This window comes from Salmo salar, chromosome ssa01 (genome assembly GCF_905237065.1).
Source record: "Salmo salar chromosome ssa01, Ssal_v3.1, whole genome shotgun sequence".
In the NCBI taxonomy this organism is placed as follows: domain Eukaryota; kingdom Metazoa; phylum Chordata; class Actinopteri; order Salmoniformes; family Salmonidae; genus Salmo; species Salmo salar.
The window spans coordinates 148,172,437-148,192,678 of NC_059442.1; the positions used below are offsets into that span (position 1 = coordinate 148,172,437).

The 20,242-nt window shown below is 40.9% G+C and overlaps 1 protein-coding gene across 11 annotated transcripts in view; it reads left to right on the forward strand.

Annotated features, from left to right (window-relative positions):
- mast4 (microtubule associated serine/threonine kinase family member 4) overlaps window positions 1-20,242 on the forward strand; it is a 168,643-nt gene that overhangs the window by 112,878 nt on the left and 35,523 nt on the right. For 10 of the 11 annotated variants that reach the window (XM_014137200.2, XM_014137202.2, XM_014137205.2 and 7 more), the window contains 2 exons: window positions 11,833-11,921; window positions 19,715-19,784. In XM_014137200.2, coding sequence (XP_013992675.1) covers window positions 11,833-11,921; window positions 19,715-19,784 — 159 coding nt within the window. Of the gene's footprint in view, window positions 1-11,832; window positions 11,922-12,512; window positions 12,661-19,714; window positions 19,785-20,242 lie in introns of those variants that run through there. The other variant, XM_045691963.1, reaches the window with a different exon arrangement.

Consider the following 20,242-nt stretch of genomic DNA (forward strand, 5'->3'; position numbering starts at 1 on the left):
TGTCATGGGTCAAGATAAGAGACTTTTGATTTGCTCCGATTGGAAAGCAATGTTTTAAGTTATTGGCTATTTTAATGCCTTGCTGAACTAGAAGCTAGTAAACAAGCCATAATCTAGACACTTTTTACTTGATTTACAACATGAAAAGTTGTTGTACTTTAATGTTTCATTCGTGAGGAAATGAATGTAATAGAATGCACGAACAGCAGAGATTTTATATTTCCACACAATTTGTCTCAACAGGGTTTCCTTTGTTGCCTCAATCAAACAAGACCGAATATGTTGTCGGAGCACCTTCATTTTTTATTTTATTGAACCTTTATTTAACTAGGCAAGTCAGTTAAGAACAAATTCTTATTTACAATGACGGCCTACCAAAAGGCCTCCTGTGGGGACGGGGGCTGGGATTAAAAATTAAACAAAAAATACAAAAATAGGACAAAACACACATCACGACAAGAGACAACACTACATAAAGAGAGACATAAGACGACAACATAGCACGGCAGCAACACATGGAAACAACATGGTAGCAACACAACATGACAACAACATGGTAGCAACACAACATGACAACAACATGGTAGCAACACAACATGACAACAACATGGTAGCATCACAACATGGTTGCGGCACAAAACATGGTACAAACATTATTGGGCACAGACAACAGCACAAAGGGCAAGAACATAAACCTGGCTTGAATCCATTTACCTTTTTTACACAACAGATGGTGGTTTGTTTGATAAAAACGCTCTATTCCATTGCCAGAGAGACTGATGGCTAGCTAGCTAGGTGCTGATTTCACATGGTGCACAATAATGGCTGTGAATGAGGCGGAGAGGTTTTGCATATCACTGAGACTGGCAAACCTTGCTAGGCACAGCACACAAGCAGGACTGGCCTAGTTTCTCTGTATCGTCTTTGCCCTGGGCTCCTTTATTCCCAGTTTAAAGCGTCATTAGACAATCACGTTTCGCTTTCTTTTTCCTCCCCCCTCTTAATCTGTCATGAGTTGTATACTGTACCACAGGATAAATAACACTAATGTCATGCTAAAATGTGTTGTTTTTTTAGAGAAGGGTTTTTCTGTCATCATCCGTTTATACTCCGAGAGTGGCACAATATCTCTCATACAGCCTAACCTGTACTGTGGTGGCAGTTTACACAGAACAATAAACTAACTAGCTAAGTAATGTTGTTGTTGCCTGGCCCTATAAGTATAAGGCAACGGGGAAGTGATTTCACCCTCAGCCTCTCCAGTTAAACGGCCTGTTGTGATGGCTTTTTGGGTGTAAAATGTCTCTGAGAATGGGGACATGGTGAGGGAGTAGATTTGAGCAGAAGTGTAATGACAATACTTTAAGTTCGTATTACTATTCTTGTGTGGACCGACCCTTGACATTAGACCTGTCTGTTTGGAAGGGAAAGGGGGATACCTAGTCAGTTGTACAACTGAATGCATTCAACTGAAATGTGTCTTCCGTATTTAACCCAACCCCTCTGAATCAGAGAGGTGCAGGGGGCTGCCTTAATCGACATCCACGTCTTCGCGCCCGGGGAACGGTGGGCTAACTGCCTTGCTCAGGGGCAGAAAGACAGACTTTTACCTTGTCAGCTCGGGTATTCGATCCAGCAACCTTTCGGTTACTGGCCCAACACCAACCACTAGGCTACCTTTTGTGTGTGCGTGTACCTGTCTGTCTAGAGAAGGGCCGTTGAGTGAGGATGTGAGTGTGACTGTGTGTCCACTGAGCAGAAGTGTGGCACTCTCCTGGTCTAATCCTGCACTGACGGGGCATAAATAGCCTGGGTTAAACCTTATCCTCTTTGACTCACCACCTGTATAGTGGGTATTATTCAGCTGGCTATCATGTTGAATGTTTCAGCTCCCCTGATTGACATTTCACAATGTCCCTGTCCACCAACTTAAACATCTGTTATCTAAAGCAGTTCATAGTCGTTTGGCAGACAGGTAGGTGCCCCCAGAGCAAACATTATCTACCTCCTGACGGACCAGGAGTTTCCATTGCTTACACAAGTGGAGAGTTTGAGATAGAGGTAACACCAACTATATATACAGTGCACTTGGAAAGTATTCAGACCGCTTCACTTTTTCCAAATTGTGTAATGTTACAGCCTTATTCTAAAATTGATTACATTCATTGATATTTCATTTTTTTATTTTTTATTTTAAAACCAGTTTTTGCTTTGTCATTGAGATATTTTGTGTTGCTTGAGGGACATTTTTTTTTTACATCAATTTTAGAATAAGGCTATAACATAATGTGTATAAAGTGGTCTGAATACTTTCCGAATGTACTGTGTGTGGCATCATACTGTATATTCATCTTAAACCCCTCCATAGTTAATGTATCTAGCTAATGCTCTTCCACGGAAGTCTGAACAAGTATATTGTGTTATGTGGTTATAATGCATTGTAAGACTTGTCATAAGAATGTATGACCCCCCCCCTCTTTCGTCTCGTCTGAGATTCCCAAAGATTGGAAAGCTGCCGCGGTCATCCCCCTCTTCAAAGGGGGTGACACTCTAGACCCAAACTGCTGCAGACCTACATCTATCCTACCCTACAGATTACCGACCATTTCGAATCCCACCGCACCTTCTCCGCTATGCAATCTGGATTCCGAGCTGGTCATGGGTGCACCTCAGCCACGCTCAAGGTCCTAAACGATATCACAACTGCCATCGATAAGAGACATTACTGTGCAGCCGTATTCATCGACCTGGCCAAGGCTTTCGACTCTGTCAATCACCACATTCTTATTGGCAGACTCGACAGCCTTGGTTTCTCAAATGATTACCTCGCCTGGTTTACCAACTACTTCTGATAGAGTTCAGTGTGTCAAATCGGATGGCCTGTTGTCCGGACCTCTGGCAGTCTCTATGGGTGTGCCACAGGGTTCAATTCTTGGCTGTATACATCATTGATGTCGCTCTTGCTGCTGGTGATTCTCTGATCCACCTCTATGCAGATGACACCATTCTGTATACTTCTGGCCCCTCTTTGGACACTGTGTTAACTAACCTCCAGACGAGCTTCAATGCCATACAACTCTCCTTCCGTGGCCTCTAATCTGCTGTTAAACGCAAGTAAAACTAAATGCATGATATTCAATCGATCACTGCCCGCACCTGCTCGCCCGTCCAGCATCACTACTCTGGACGGCTCTGACTTAGAATACGTGGACAACTACAAATACCTGGGTGTCTGGTTAGACTGTAAACTCTCCTTCCAGACTCACATTAAACATCTCCAATCCAAAATTAAATCTAGAATTGGCTTCCTATATCGCAACAAAGCATCCTTCACTCATGCTGCCAAACATACCCTCGTAAAACTGACCATCCTACCGATCCTCGACTTCGGTGATGTCGTCTATAAAATAGCCTCCAACACTCTTCTCAACAAACTGGATGCAGTCTATCACAGTGCCATCCGTTTTGTCACCAAAGCCCCATACACTACCCACCATTGCGATCTGTACGCTCTCGTTGGTTGGCCCTCGCTTCATACTCATCGCCAAACCCACTGGCTACAGGTTATCTACAAGTCTCCGCTAGGTAAAGCCCCGCCTTATCTCAGCTCACTGGTCACCATAGCAGCACCCACTCGTAGCACGCGCTCCAGCAGGTATATCTCACTGGTCACCCCCAAAGCCAATTCCTCCTTTGGTCGCCTTTCCTTCCAGTTCTCTGCTGCCAATGACTGGAACGAACTGCAAAAATCTCTGAAGCTGGAGACTCATATCTCCCTCACTAGCTTTAAGCACCAGCTGTCAGAGCAGCTCACAGATCACTGCACCTGTACATAGCCCATCTGTAAACAGCCCATCTATCTACCTACCTCATCCCCATACTGTATTTATTTATTTATCATGCTCCTTTGCACCCCAGTATCTCTACTTGCACATTCATCTTCTGCACATCTACCATTCCAGTGTTTAATTACTATATTGTAATTACTTCGCCACCATGGCCTATTTATTGCCTTAACTTACCTCAATTGCACTCACTGTATATAGACTTTTTGTTTTCTTTTTTTCTACTGTATTATTGACTGTATGTTTTGTTTTACTCCATGTGTAACTCTGTGTTGTTGTATGTGTCGAATTGCTATGCTTTATCTTGGCCAGGTCGCAGTTGCAAATGAGAACTTGTTCTCAACTAGCCTACCTGGTTAAATAAAGGTGAAATAAATCATGTCTATCATCTCATAACGACTAGTTTGTGAGGAAGCACTTTTTCCACATTTGAAGACATCTGTACAAGACGGCCCCTTTTTCCTTATTGTCATGATAAACCCTAATGGATGAATTGGCTTGTTCGTTAGAAGACGTCCTCTGTCCGCCATGACTATGTCACACTGTTCGCACTGTGCAAGCAATTCCATTATTGTTCCTTGTCACTGAAATCCAATTGTCCTCTGGTATAATATGGTATAATATGACAAAAAAGCATACTATGCAGGCCTGTGTCCAAGCCAAGCAAACAGCTGTCTCCTATGGATGATGTCATTTTGGAAAACAGTTCAGTGAGTTCTCTAGCTGACAACTAAATATAGTATTCTGCTGATTAATAACATATGGCTATTGATTCACTAAAATGCATATTCTACCAAAAGCATCCCTTTGATAAGTTGTGAAGACGTGGAGGTCGATTAAGGCAGCCCCCCGCAACTCTTATGATTCAGAGTGGTTGGGTTAAATGTGGAAGACACATTTCAGTTGAAGGCATTGTTGTACAACTGACTAGGTATCCCCCTTTCCCTTGTAAGGAGAGACGATGATCCCTCTCATTTGCAAAGAGTTGGGATATGATAATATTCATAAATGGGGAATCAGGGTTCGATTCCAGAGAGGAAGCCTGAGATGCACCTACCACATCCAAGGAGGGCAGCTGGCACGCAAATTACCCACTGCTGACTCAAGGAGGTAGTGATGAGAAATAACAATACAGGACTCTTTAGACGCCCCGTAATTGAAATAGGTACTCTTGAAATCCTTTAATGAGGATCCATTGGTGGGCCAATCTGATGCCAGCAGCTGCGGTAATTCAACCTCCAATAGTGCATCTTAAAGTTGCTGCAGTTAAAAAGCCAGTAGTTGGATCTCGGGTATAAGCTGACGGTCTGCCGCAAGTTGAGCTACGGCCTTTCTCAGCCCCGGTACGCTTAACTGACTGTCCCTTGGGGTCTTAAAAAGTGTTCAAAGCAGTCTGTCGCCTGAATACCGCAGCTAGGAATAATGGAGAAAGACTCTGGTTCTATTTTGTTATTGTTTTCTTCTGAACTGGGCCAATGGTTAAGAGGGACTGCCGGGGGCATACATATTGTGCCGCCTGAGGTGAAATTCTTGGACTGGCGCAAGAATGTTTTCATTAATCAAGAATGAAAGTCGGAGGTTTAAAGACTTTCAGATACCGCTGTAGTTACGACCATAAGCGATGACAACTAGCGATCCGGCGGCTTTATTCCCATGACCCGCCGGGCAGCGTCCGGGAAACCAGATTCTGGGTTCCAGGGGGGAGTATTGTTGCAATGCTGAAACTTACAGGAATTGACGGAAGAGCACCAGCAGGAGTGGAGCCTCCGGCTTAATTTGACTCAGGAAACCTCGCCCGTACATGAAAAGATTTGACAGCTCTTTCTCGATTCTGTGGGTGGTGGTGCATGACCGTTCTTAGTTGGTGGAGTGATTTGTTTTGTTAATTCCAATTACGGACATGACAACTAATAAACTTTAAACTAGTTATGCGGCCAGAGCGGTCGGCGTCCAACTTCTTTGGGGGACAAGTAGTGTTCAGCCACACGAGATTGAGCAATAACAGGTCTGTGATGCCTGGGGCTGCACGCGCGCCACACTGAGCCGGTTGGCGTGTCTACCCTTCGCCGAGAGGCGTGGATTGGTTTCCGTAGGTGAACCTGTGGAAGGATCATTAACGGATTGCCAGCTGCCGGTGCGGGGCTGTGCTCCAAAAAAAATTCTGCTGTGGGCTAGGTAGTTGTAGGGGGCTCATGCCCCCTGCCTTTCTCTTGGTGTGGGATTCTGGGCCAGGATGGGGCGGTTCCCCGCATCTCCCCATGTCGCCTGGGTTATGCCTGACCGGCTCTCCCCCTTTCCCCTTTCCGCACGGGCTGTGGGTAGGTGCGTCGGCCACGTCTGAGGGGGATTGGGGGTCGCTGGTGAACCAGGTCTTCCCACCTCGGTCTCCCATAGCCTATAGAATGTTCACATACTGTATTTAGACAAGTTGGAGTTGGCCAACTCACATTTTATAGTTAGTGCCTTTGTAACAGTGTTTTGAGATGTTAATAAAAAACATAACATAGAAAGTGTATTTCATTTATTATTAGTAACTAATCATTATTTAAACTTCAAGGCATGCCACCAGGGGTCTCTTCACAGTCTCTAAGTCCAAAACAGAGGCTGGGAAATGTACTAAATGACTACATGAAACTCTCTTCCACATCGGGTAACTTCAAGCTAGTAGGAAAATCTATTTTAAAAAACACAGAACACCTCACGTTACAACACGGACTGTGAAGAGACACACACACACTCACACATTGTATTATTATACATTTTACATTGTAATGTGTTGTTTTGTTCCTGTTTGGACCCCAGGAAGAGTTGCGGCTGCCTTGACAACAGCTAATGGCAATCCTAATAAAATACTGAATACTAGTAATCTACTGTAGTCTGAGTGTTCTTTGAAAATAAGGTTTTCCAGTTCCTACGTTTCTGTTCTTATAAAACCTGTACTTTGGAGCCATGACAACCATGATCCTGAGATTCTGAGCTTTTTTCTTTCAATTTCTCTGAGATTTGAGGCTGTATAGAATCTGTTCAGAGTTAGATTAGTCATTGCACTGTGTGCTTATTGCACTGTCGTCTAGCAGCGTTAAGGTTTCATCCCGTCTCTGACAGAGACATATTCGTAGGCTGCCTTCCAAATCTACTACTAGCCAGCAACTTGCCGTAGGCACTTTTGTAGATTGCAAATAGTTGGATTGGATTTTTCAATATGTGTAAAATTGCACCTGGTCTATATCGGAGGGTAAGATGGAGATATTGCTTCTACCAAGCTTTTCAGATCTACAGTTGAAGTCGGAAGTTTACATATACACTTAGGTTGAAGTCATTAACTCGTTTTTCAACCAATCCACACATTTCTTGTTAACAAACTATAGTTTTGGCAAGTTGGTTAGGACATCTACTTTGCATGACACAAGTAATTTTTCAGACAATTGTTTACAGACATATTATTTCACTTATAATTCACTGTATTACAATTCCAGTGGGTCAGAAGTTTACAAACAGCTTGGAAAATTCCAGAAAATGACGTCATGGCTTTAGAAGCTTCTGATAGGCTAATTGACATAATTTGAGTCAATTGGAGGTGTACCTGTGGATGTATTTCAAGGCCTACCTTCAAACTCAGTGCCTCTTTGCTTGACATCATGGGAAAAAGAAATCAAAAGAAATCAACCAAGACCTCATAAAAAATATTGTAGACCTCCACAAGTCTGGTTCATCCTTGGGAGCAATTTCCAAACGGCTGAAGGTACCACGTTCATCTGTGCAAACAATAGTACGCATGTATAAACACCATGGGACCATGCAGCCATCATACCGCTCAGGAAGGAGACTGGTTCTGTCTCCTAGAGATGAATGTACTTTGGTGCGAAAAGTTCCAAATCAATCCCAGAACAACAGCAAAGGACCTTGTGAAGATGCTGGAGGAAACAGGTTCAAACTTATCTATATCCACAGTAAAACGAGTCCTATTTCGACATAACCTGAAAGGCCGCTCAGCAAGGAAGAAGCCACTGCTCCAAAAAAGCCAGACTACGGTTTTCAACTGCACGAGGGGACAAAGATCCTACTTTTTGGAGAAATGTCCTTTGGTCTGATGACACTTAAATAGAGCCGTTTGGCCATAATGACAATCGTTATGTTTGGAGGAAAAAGGGGGAGGCTTGCATGCCGAAGAAAACCATCCCAACCGTGAAGCACGGGGTGGCAGCATCATGTTGTGGGGGTGCTTTGCTGCAGGAGGGACTGGTGCACTTCACAAAATAGATGGCATCATGAGGCGGGAAAATTATGTGGATATATTCAAGCAACATCTTAAGACATCAGTTAGGAAGTTAAAGCTTGGTCGCAAATGGGTCTTCCAAATGGACAATGACCCCAAGCATACTTCCAAAGTTGTGGCTTAAGGACAACAAAGTCAAGGTATTGGACTGGCCATCACAAAGCCCTGACCTCAATCTTATAGAAAATTTGTGGGCATAACTGAAAAAGCGTTTGCGAGCAAGGAGGCCTACAAACATGACTCGGTTACACCAGCTCTGTCAGGAGGAATGGGCCAAAATTCACCCAACTTATTGTGGGAAGCTTGTGGAAGGCTGCCCAAAACGTTTGACCCAAGTTTAACAATTTAAAGGCCATGTTACCAAATACTAATTGAGTGCATGTAAACTTCTGACCCACTGGGAACGTGATGAAAGAAATAAAAGCTTAAATAAATCGTTCTCTCTACTATTATTCTGACATTTCACATTCTTAAAATAAAGTGGTGATCCTAAATGACCAAAGACAGGGAATTTCTACTTGGATTAAATGTCAGGAATTGTGAAACTGAGTTTAAATGTATTTAGCTAAGGTGTATGTAAACTTCCGACTTTAACTGTATGTAACGTTTTAGGGGCTAAGAACCGATTTGGAACCCCATAATATGTTGAGAATGCTTGAACATTAACATTTTCTAGTGTTCAGAGGAGAAGTGAACAATGTGAATGCCTGATGCACACCTAATGCAGTCTTTTCACATGAAAGTGCCTCCTCACTGAGAGAGCATTAAGTTCAGAGCACCAAGGGCTCTGCAATGTCACCTGTAGCAGCTGCCTCGCCAGGGACCTGACAGACTGCCAGTTTGTGTGCATGTGCGCTTCTGCAAGTGTGAAACGCACACCCTGCTTTTTCTACTCCTCTATCTCTGCCTCTATGAAACTACATGGTCCTCTAGCCATGATGTGACACACTGCGCCATTCTCTCTAGCAAAGCCTCAGCTCTTATCCTAAGACACTGCAAGGGACAAGATCTAGTCATGGCTACAGTACAATGTATGAAATGTGCTTCAATGTCAGCTTAATACTATGTGAAACGACATGGCTCTGCTGAGCAGGAGGTTACACAATCACAGACAGTCTCATTGAGGTCCGACCTTGCAGTGAATGTTTTTAAGAATGAGGTATTTTCAGTCTGTGCCATCTGGGAAAAGCACATTGTCTATATATTGCAGTGTGATGTGGGTATTGAAGTCTGTAGTGAAATATATACCAAACAAAAATATAAACTCAACATGTCAAGTGTTGGTCCCATTTTTCATGAGCTAAAAAAATTTCCCAGACATTTTCCATACGCTCAAAAAGTTTATCTCAAATTTTGTGCACAAATTTGTTTTACATCCCTGTTAGTGAGTGGGCCTATGCCCTCCCAGGCCCACCTTTGGCTGTGGTGCTGCACAGTCATGTGAAATCTATATATTAGGACCTAATGAATTAATTTTAATTGACTGATTTCCTTATGAACTGTAACTCAGTAAAATCTTTGTTGCGTTTTTTTTTGGTTCAGTATATGTTCAATTCATGTTCTCTAAAGATTGAAACATTGTACATTCCCAAGTGCATTTTCCCCTAAGATTGAGTCATGGAGCAATTGTTCCTTCAAACCTTTTCCCGTCTAAATGACTGAACTCCCCTGTTGTGATTCAAAATATCCCACCCTTATGAGTCACAATAATAACATGAATTAATTACTAATGTGAGTAATATCAAAGTCATCAGATGTTGCGATTACAAAATACACAATAGGCATCCCAATTCTTCCGCTCGGTAGCAGTAGGCTAAAGTGCTTTGTCAGAATGGATTGAGGCTATTGTTACGTCTTCGCTAGCTAAGCCCGGCTAAATAAGAGGATCTCCTTTGTCAGCACTTGGCGTGACATTAGATAGCTACTGTACCCGGCACAGGTCTGTCCTTCATTTCCTCCTGAGGCTGTCACCCAAGCAAGATGCTCTTTAAGCGACACTTTTTATGGATATCATTTAATAATATATATATTTTTCACTTCTCTTATTGATGTCTGTAAAGGGATTTTAATGTTTTCCAAACTGCTATAGAAGTAAAATGTTTTACTAGTACCACTGTTACACCCGGACTAAGGAGTTGGAAGCTTCCATGTGTTTTAATGGAGAATATGAACATTGTTGGAACTGAGGAGAGCATAGTTTGAATACCTAGAGTGAATGGGATGCAGGATTCTGGCAACCATAAGTGGTACAGATTGTGGAAACGGTGCAGAGGACGGTATGCCAGGCCAAAGAAAATGTACTAACAGTTGTTTATGAAATGTTTGTAGGCCTATATTGACGACTCAAACTGAATTTTTCTGTTGCTCTATCGTTGGCTGCATACTTCAGTCTGAGACAGCCATTAGTTTTTTGTGGTGATGTTAAAATGAGGGGTGTTGTACAAAACAATGTCTTGAGCGATTGGATCATCTCTAACCAATCAGAGTATCCAAGCCAATGACGAATTTTCAAAATGCTGCTTTACCGACATGTATTCTGGCTCTGGCCTAACCTGTCGGTTTCTGGGACTAATCAGACAGTCTAGAATGGATTTCCGTTCTCGAAAATCGTGGGGTGGTACTCAGATCCAGACTCATTGAGGAGAAGAAACTAACATTGTCCGTGGGCGTGGCGTAGCGTTTGGCCCGAGCAAGGAGTTTGAGTAGCCAGACAACGCTTTTTGCTGTTCAATGTTTATTTGGTGAGCAATGTGCATGTTGGTCAAAGTCCAGTTTGATTTGTCTAATAATTCAGGGAGTGGCTACAATATTTTTTTTTTCATTGAGTAAGCAGAACAATCCATCTTTTAAAACTATTGTTAACTAGACCTATTACACTTTTGTGTTCACTGAATATGCAAATTGTCTTTCTCAAATAGAATCAGCACTTACCTCTTTCTACATGAGTCCCTGTTAACTGAATTTGCTCAATACCACCAGTGCAGTATTCTTAGCTTCCTCCGGGTGTAGAATCAGGTCTTGAGTGCTGTGTTTAATAATCCACAGAAAAGGTCCATCCTCGGGCTAATCAGAGGTGCTAATGAGGACAATTATCATTAATCAGTTACAGTACTCATGTTGCTGAGACGGCCTGGTCGTTGAGTGCTGGAGGGTTTATATGATGTTTAATGGATCCTGCTGGTTGGGGCCTGCTGGGGCAGGATTGGCCTATAGGAGATATCTGGTGGGTCACATTGGCTTTATAGGAGAGATCTGGTGGAAGATATAGAAGATCTGGTGGTACCTTCTGGGGCGGATTGACCTATAGAATAGATCTGGGCCTCTAGAATCGAATTATGTGGAATTGCAAGGCTTCCAGGTAGAAGTTCCCTACAGTTGTAGGGTCACCTTATTCTGCTCCAGTACTAGCCTTCCACTGGGGAAGAATGGCATCTTGGGCAACTTCATCGTACTCCAAGTGCTAACCTATATGAATGCAAGAATGTGGAAAAAAGGTTGAAAAGAGTTTCCATGTCTTTGCACTGGAAGTCATTTTTGTTGATGTGAGTGATGTATAAGTGAACTATGTGCAGTGGAATGTGTAGTGCATGTTAAGTAGCTATGATTACATCTGGCATGTTTACTTAGATAATAAAGCACTGTGAGTGACTGGCTGGCTTTGTCTCGCTCTCCCTGTTTAGCTGTCTAACCTCTTACTGTCTGTTTTCATAGCTGCAGGACGAGCAACAGAAAAAGCCTGATAGGAAGTGGTCAGTCTTCAGTGCTTCCGCGACCTCACTCCCCCCTCTCATCACATACAGGTAAGGTGTGTGTGTGTGTGTGTGCCCATCATCTTTGTACAGGCATCTGTTTTGATATGTGTGAAGTGCCCCAATGAGTGACAGACACAATTCATGTTGTTGTGCTTGCTCGCATGCAAAGTGGCTTTGGTTGGCCAGAGTGTTCTATCCCTGAATGAAGGCCATTGTCTGTGGGTAAATGAAGAAGAGGTCTGGAAAAACTATGTCTCTGAAGTGTAGTCTCTTTGTGGTTCATTAGCCACCCACAAGATCATCCTCAGTCTCTCTCTCTGTAAACCTTTACCACAACAACACACAAGTGTCTTAAATGTTAACAACCAGTCTTCAACAGCAAAAATACTTTTTCATTGTCAACGTTTAGTGCTACTGCCTTTCTAAAGACCAGTCTTTGATGCCATGGTTTAAAGGGTGAGTGTACTGCGCTATCAGAGCGCTGACATTGGAGCCAGCTGTGATTGTGATTGTAATGGATCCTGAAGTGGCGGGCCTCAGGAAGGAAATGTACAGGAGCGTAAAGAGGGGAGGGTGGACTTCATTTATTCCAGCTTGGGCGTTTTATTTCCTGACAGGCCAATCACTGATAATGGCCCTCCGTTTGCGCAGTCAGACTTTCTAACCTTGCTAAAGAACTTGGTCCTTAAAATGAACTATGTAAGAAATAGTGACTGTAATAACAATGTTGAACTATGGGAGAACTTCACTGGCTGGCACAGACGTATTGCAGGTGCATGTACATTCGGTAAGAGCATTGTTTCCAGTTCTCATACGGTAGTTGTTAGTTACTGTACATTGTTGCAGACTGTCGCAGTTGTTTTGGCATTTGGTTGATAGCCAAGTTGGAGATTGTGTCAACATTACCCACTGTAATTTTACATTTTGTTAACTGTTCTTTTCATGAAAATAGCTATTTTTTTTCCCTATTACGAATGTTGGATCATTAGTGATTGTTTTTCACATGATTTCTAAATGGTATTTAATTTAGATTTAAATCTGCTCGGTATTCTCTATTACGACTGCTGCTGTTTATCAAAGCAATCCCAGTGTCTTCTCTAAACGCATAAGATTCATCAGTATTATCCTGTGTCTACATTGCTATTAAAATTGGACTAAATACGATTCATGTCGAAGAATGGACTTGACCTATTTTGGGTAACAGACATATACAACAAAATGTACAATTTGGACCCAGAGGATATCACTTGAAAGTCTTAATTAAAACACTTGTTTCCAAAGTGATCCTCGACGGTAAAAACAATAACACATAATGATTAAAAGGCAAGACAAAATTACAAACAACCATAAATACATTCATTTATGTTGACATCCTAAAAAGTGGCACTGTTCACTGCACTTCTCCCTAACCTTAAAAATCCATGGTGGTCAAGATGTGTTGGTATCTGTACTGATGGCGCAAAAGCCATGACAGGGAGACATGGGTGGAGTGGTAACGCGCGTGCAAGCAGTTGCTCCCGACGCCACTTGGGTACACTGCAGCATCCACCGAGAGGCGCTTGCTGCCAAGGGAATGCCTGACAGCTTGAAAGACGTTTTGGACACTACAGTGAAAATGGTTCATTTTGTTAAAGCAAGGCCCCAGAACTCTCGTGTATTTTCTGCATTATGCAATGATATGGGCAGCGACCATGTAACGCTTTGACAACATACAGAAGTGTGCTGGTTATCAAGGGGCAAAGTATTGACACGTTTTTTTGGAATTGAGAGACGAGCTTAACATTTTCTTTACTGACAATTTTCACTTTCACATTTTCACTTGTCGGATTGCTTGCATGATGTCGAGTTTCTCACACGACTGGCCTATCTGGGGGATGTTTTTTCTCACTAGAATGATCTCAATTTAGGATTACAGGGACTCTCCACAGCTATATTCAATGTGCAGGACAAAATTGAGGCCATGATTAAGAAGTTGGAGCTCTTTTCTGTCTGCATTAACAAGGACAACACACAGGTCTTTCCATCATTGTATGTTTTTTGTGTGCAAATGAACTCAAGCTTCCGGACAATGTGATATAGCAAAGCATCGGAGTGAGCTGGGTGCGCAATTACGCAGGTACTTTCCAGAAACGAATGACACAAACAACTGGATTCGTTATCCCTTTCATGCCCATGCCTCCAGTCCACCATCTGAACAAAAGAGCCTCATCGAAATTGCAACAAGCGGTTCTGTGAAAATTGAATTTAATCAGAACCCACTGCCAGATTTCTGGATAGGGCTGCGCTCAGAGTATCCTGCCTTGGCAAATCACGCTGTTAAGACACTGATGCCCTTTGCAACCATATACCTATGTGAGAGTGGATTCTCGGCCCTCACTAGCATGAAAACTAATTACAGGCACAGACTGTGTGTAAAATTATTTAAGACTGAGACTCTCTCCAATACAACCCAACATTGCAGAGGTATGTGCAGCCTTTCAAGCACACCCTTCTCATTACCTGTGGTGAGTTATTCACCATTTTTGATGAACAAATAAGGTTTTATATGTAAGATGGCTAAATAAGAGCAAAATTATTGATTATTATTATATTATTTGTGCCCTGGTCCTATAAGAGCTCTTTGTCACTTCCCACGAGCCAGGTTGTGATGACAAACTCAAACTCATTCTTATGTTTAATAAATGTATCGTATAGTGTGTGTGTGGCAGGCTTACAATGATGGCAAAAAAAAACATTTGAGAGTGTGCTGACCCTGGTGCTAGAGGGGGTATGCAGCTGGAGGTTGAATGTTTGAAGGGGTACGGGACTATAAAGGTTTGGGAACCACTGCCATAGACAAATGCCTGTATGGAAAAACGTGTTCCTCGCAGTACTGTTTACTCTTGGGATTTTACAAGACCTAACACTAGCTCTGGTATTGGGACTGTGTTGGTTATAGACCCTATCAATGTGGTTTTTCATATAACCTGGGGCACGATCATTTAAGATGTCAAACATATGATTTAAGTTGGTTGGTCCACTCTGGACTCCAAAGGCAACAAGCCCACCTCCTGTAATTCCTGTACCCTTATGTGGGTCCTAGGGGGGACATTCAGCATATACCTGATAACATTATTTTGCATGACCTGCATTCTCTTTTTCTGCTTTTTGATAGCCCACTATACCAAGCAGAGCAGGCATAATCAAAATTACACTGAATTAAGGTTGAGACAATCAGTTTCTTAACTTGAATGTTAAAATATCTAGTGTTACGATATAAACATTTCAATTTGTTCTCCATTTTAGATTTTGTTTACAGCTGCAATCAGGTCTCCAGAAAGGGAATGATCTAGGGATGCACAAAGATAAGATACACTTGTTTTATATTCAATCTCCTTGCCTGTACAATTTACCATTATCTTGTCAGCTAAGCAATCTACGTTTTGTACCAAACAAAGTCAATTAGGTTTTTCCCAAATGGTTGTCTGACAACAAATTGTCACTACAATCTCTAACAAAATGCAATTCCTTACTCAGGGTCTCCTCTATGTAAACTGCATCCTTCCCTGATACCAGTATGGCTGAATCATCAGCATAAAGCAAGAGTTTACTGTATCTGGCATATCATTAATGTATATAAGAAATAGGAGGCCCTAAAATTGATCCCTGCGGTACTCCAAGGGTTATTGACACAGGTCTGTAGTTTCCTACATTTGTTTTACTGCTCTTCTTGTGTAGTGGAACCACCCGGGCTATTTTGAGATCCTTGGGAAATGTACCACTACTAATAGAAAGGTTTACAATATGCATTATCATTTTAGCAGTGACACAAGCACTATCCTTTATGAATCTTGCGGAAGGTTATCCAGCACAGTTGCTTTGTTTGTGCTCATTAAGCATAGTAGGTTGGAAACTTTGTCCTCTAGTACCATGCCCAGCTCAAACAAATCATTTGTGATACCTTTGCTGTGGTAAAAGTTGTTAATGAAAGACTGGCCGTAGTGTCCAGAGCAGGTGGATAATGTCTTAACCAGAGATTAGACTATAGTGGTAAAAAATGTGTTAAAATAATTTGCAACCTTTGCCTGGTCATAGCATAAAACGTCATCAATATCCAGGCCAATACAAGAGGATTTTACCTTATGGGAAGTTTTTGAGCCAATGTCCTTTAAAATTTCCCACAGTTTACGAGGCTGATGTAAGTTGTCATTAACGGCGTCTATATAATGTTGGGATTTGGCCTTATCCATTTTGTATTTTGCCTGGTTTCTACAGTTAATATAACCATCATAATCTTGTTGTAGATGTGTCCTTCTGAATCTGGCCAGGTAGCGATCCCTTTTCCTTATGAGGTCTAAGATCTTGGAAGTGATCCTTTTCCCTGACCACTGTTTGATTCAAATTTGTTTCATTGAAGCCAGAGTCGAGTGCAGACAGAAACAGATCTTTAAAAAGATTCAAAGCTTGATCAAAATCATCACAGTTTAGTACATGAGACCAATCCAAGATTCCAAGTACTTCTACAAAACATTGAGTATTGTTTCATAGACCGTACCTTCATGTATTTATTACCTGCCTCTAGTAGCATTTTGGATGTCTTACGGGTACAGTAGGTTACCATATGATCACTAAAACCAATATTTAAGACTCCTGACTGACAGATGTTCTCTTGATCTGATACAATAATCAAATCCAAAGTTGATTTACTGTCAATACACACCCGGGTTGGCTCAACAAGCAGTTGTTTTAGTCCAAATAACTGATTAAAGATATACAGGGCATTTACTCATACTTTTCTTGGGTGATAACTGCATATTTGTAGTAAAATCGCCAAGCAGAATACATTCTCTATCAGCAGATACATTGTGATCACAGCAATTCGATTCAAGTAAATCATAGAAATGATTCTGCTTAGGAGGCCGATAGCACACACCAACAAGTATAGGATGACATTTAGGAAGAAGTATATCTACCCATGCAACCTCAAGACCATCCATTTTCTGATCTGAAAGAGGGTTACTAAAATTGGTAATTAAGTATGTTAAAAAGCGTTTTTTTTATGTGTTTGAATGGTGTGGGCATACCCAAACAGAATGGTGCGTATATCGGTTATTAAAAATATTATTGAAAGACCGTTGATTGGCGAACTCAGCAAAGGTGCCATCATGTTCTATGAGGAAATATCAAGCATTTGTTTGAGATACAAGTTTGAGGTGGGGTTTTTGAAGTGTTTTTTTCTCCAATGTATGCTTTGCCCACAAATACAGAACAAGTCAACAACGTTATTTGGGTATGAGTTAACAGAATGTGAACTTTTAAAAGTGAGATTGTCACAGTACAGTTACTTTGTCTTTTAAAATATTTTGGGCATCAGCGCATTCTTGAGGAAATCCTATTCAAGTCAGAAAAGGATATTGATATGATAGGTAAGCTATAGAAAACCTTCCCCTCAAGTCTATACAATAGACAATCTCTTAGAAAAAAATATGAACTATTGGAACCAAGATTAAAAAATAACTGATTTTGGCACAAGATGGAGGGAATGTTGCAAGATAACTAACAATATTACAGTTAAAGAAAATGTATGCTTAATCCAGTATAAATGAATGTATAGAATGTATTATACAAGAGACAAAATGTACAAATTCTACAACACAACGGCAGAGTCATGTCTGAAGTTTAAAACTACTAATGACTCAATAATTCATGCCTTCTGGGAATGTTATGAAGTCCAAAAGTTTATGGGTGGAGTTGGGAAGATGGATGTCTGAGGTATTGCAATGTAAATGTACTTTTAATGAGTCTGTCTGTCAAGACATGACATATGAGGGTGCAGTGAGATATCCGATAGGTTGGACAATACTCTTCTCATCAATTATCTTTAAAAAAACGTATACTCAAACTGGAAATCAGCCAATCCTCCATCGTTCACGTGAAGGAGGTGTGATGTTTGTACGATGTAGTTATTTGTATGTTTTGTATTGTTTATAAAATATATAACATTTATATATATAAAAAAAAGATGTGTGTTCTATCCCATCCTGGTGATTTACTTATCTACGCTCATCAGTTATAGTTAAATTACATCACCATGTAACCAGCCTCTCTCTTCTCTGTTCCTCAGTATCGCATAGCCCTCTCGATATCATCAGATTTGTCTCAGGGGTTGCCATCGTTGCCCTTAGTTAATTAACTGTTTACTCCAGCCTTTGGCTACAGAGTTAATTGTGGTTAATTAACGTTGGACCAAGGGTTGGTTCTTTACCTTATTTCTGAGGGAACACAAGGCCTAATTGCTGCTGTTGGGGAAAGCCCCGCAGTTTGATGTGTTCAGTAGCCTGAGGCAGGACCACAGAACAGTAGGCCTGTGGGTAATAAGTGGATGCTGTCCATATGGATGTTGAGATTGAGAGATGGTGGGATCATTTGGTGGGCCTACCTGGTAGAGGATGCTTCAGGCTCCACTATAGGACTTCAAGTTGTGCAATAAAACCCCAAGACCCAAAATATTAGCAACTGTTAGCTAAGGTCTAACTAACATCTTATGGACTGTTGTAAATGTCTTTTATCGCCAGATGTCTTCACCCAGACTGTCTGTTTGAATAACACCATTGTGTAACATAGCTATTTAGACTACGGTATTAGCCTAAAGGTTACTCTTACAGTAGCTGATAACACCACCGATAAACGATATATTATTAATAGGATGAAAAAAAGGGATTTTTCTCTTGCTTTTCTGAACATTTGCGGCCATTCTCATGTCATTGTCACAATGTATGAAATAAACATTTGAAGCATAGTTATTGGACAATTGCTCTTTTGGATGGCAATTTATGAGAATTCAGTGTGGAAAAATTTAGGTGTAAAGTACTTAAGTATAAATTCTTTAAAGTACACTTAAGTCGTTTTTGAGGATATCTGTACTTTATTTTACTATGTATATTTTTGACAACTTTTACTCCATACTTTTACTCCATTCCTAAAGAAAATGTTGTACTTTTTACTCTATACATTTTTTCCTGACAACCCAAAGTACGTGTTACATTTTGAATGCTAAGCATGACAGGAAAATTGTGATTTTCACTCACTTCTCAAGATAACACGTGGTCATCCCTACTGCCTATGGTCTAGGGGACTCAATAAACACACATGCATCTTTTGTAAATAATCTCTGAGTGTACCCCTGGCTAAAAACAATAAAATGGTGCTGTCTTCTTTGCTTAATATAAGGAATTTGAAATGATTTACACTTTTACTTCTACTTTTGATACTTAAGTGTGTTTTAGCAATTACATTTATTTTTGATACTGAAGTATATTTAAATATTTATTGCTGCCAATAGTCAGCAATAAAATGCTTATGGGCAGGCTTTATTTATTTCCAGAAAGTAATTTACACTATATCTTTGTGGTTATCTGAAAAATGGCATGAGAATGTGGCATACATAGGAAATATGAATCTTAAAAGAAACATTTTTAGACTTTTACTCAAGTAGTATTTTACTGGGTAACTTTAATTATGTAATTACTGCTTCAAGCAGATCAGTCCCATTTCACTCTTACTAGATTAAGCTCCTTCAGATAAGAGCCAATGAAACACAATAAAATGTCAAATGCTGTGTAAAGTACAATAGCTGAGAGTAAATTGATGAAGAAATGTGTTTTATCTATGCTGGCTTATTACACTTTCTTATTTAAAAAAAAATCCTAATATAGGTTTGGTATGGGTTTGATTCTATGCTGTAGGCTTAGTATTATTATTTCCCTGATTCATTTAAAATGCTTTTGTCTCAAGTTTATGGAATGTTTTCTTTAATGACTTCTAATCTCCCCTTGTTTCTCTGCTTCCTCTCTGAACAACAGGAACGAGTCCTCAAGACAGCCCCAGAAACTTCTCTCCTAGTGCCTCAGCCCACTTCTCATTTGCACGAAGGTATTAATAAAAGTAAAAGTCAATGCCAGTTGAACCTTTTATCCGTAACTCCACTCAACTAGCATGCCAATAGTTTGCAATAAAATGCTTATGGGCAGGTTTTATTGTTTTTAAGAATTTCCAGAAAGTAGTAGTACTTTATCTTGGTGGTTATCTGACAAATGGTATGAGAAATGAGGCATACATAGGAAATATGAATCTTAAAAGAAACATTTATATTTTTTTAAACAACAAAGCCAAATTGTGGTGCTATTATTGTCTGCAGCAGACAGGCAACGGTTCTTTTGAGAAGCGAAGGCAGGATCTCACTGTGTTCTGACAGGCTCTCTATACAGAGATTGAAATCACAGGCAGGTTCAAGGGTTCAGTCTTTTACCATCATCCGACTCAAACTCCTCGCGTTTTCTGAAGTGCTTTTCTCCACGTCTTCACAAAAAGCCTGAAATCTTTTTTGTTCT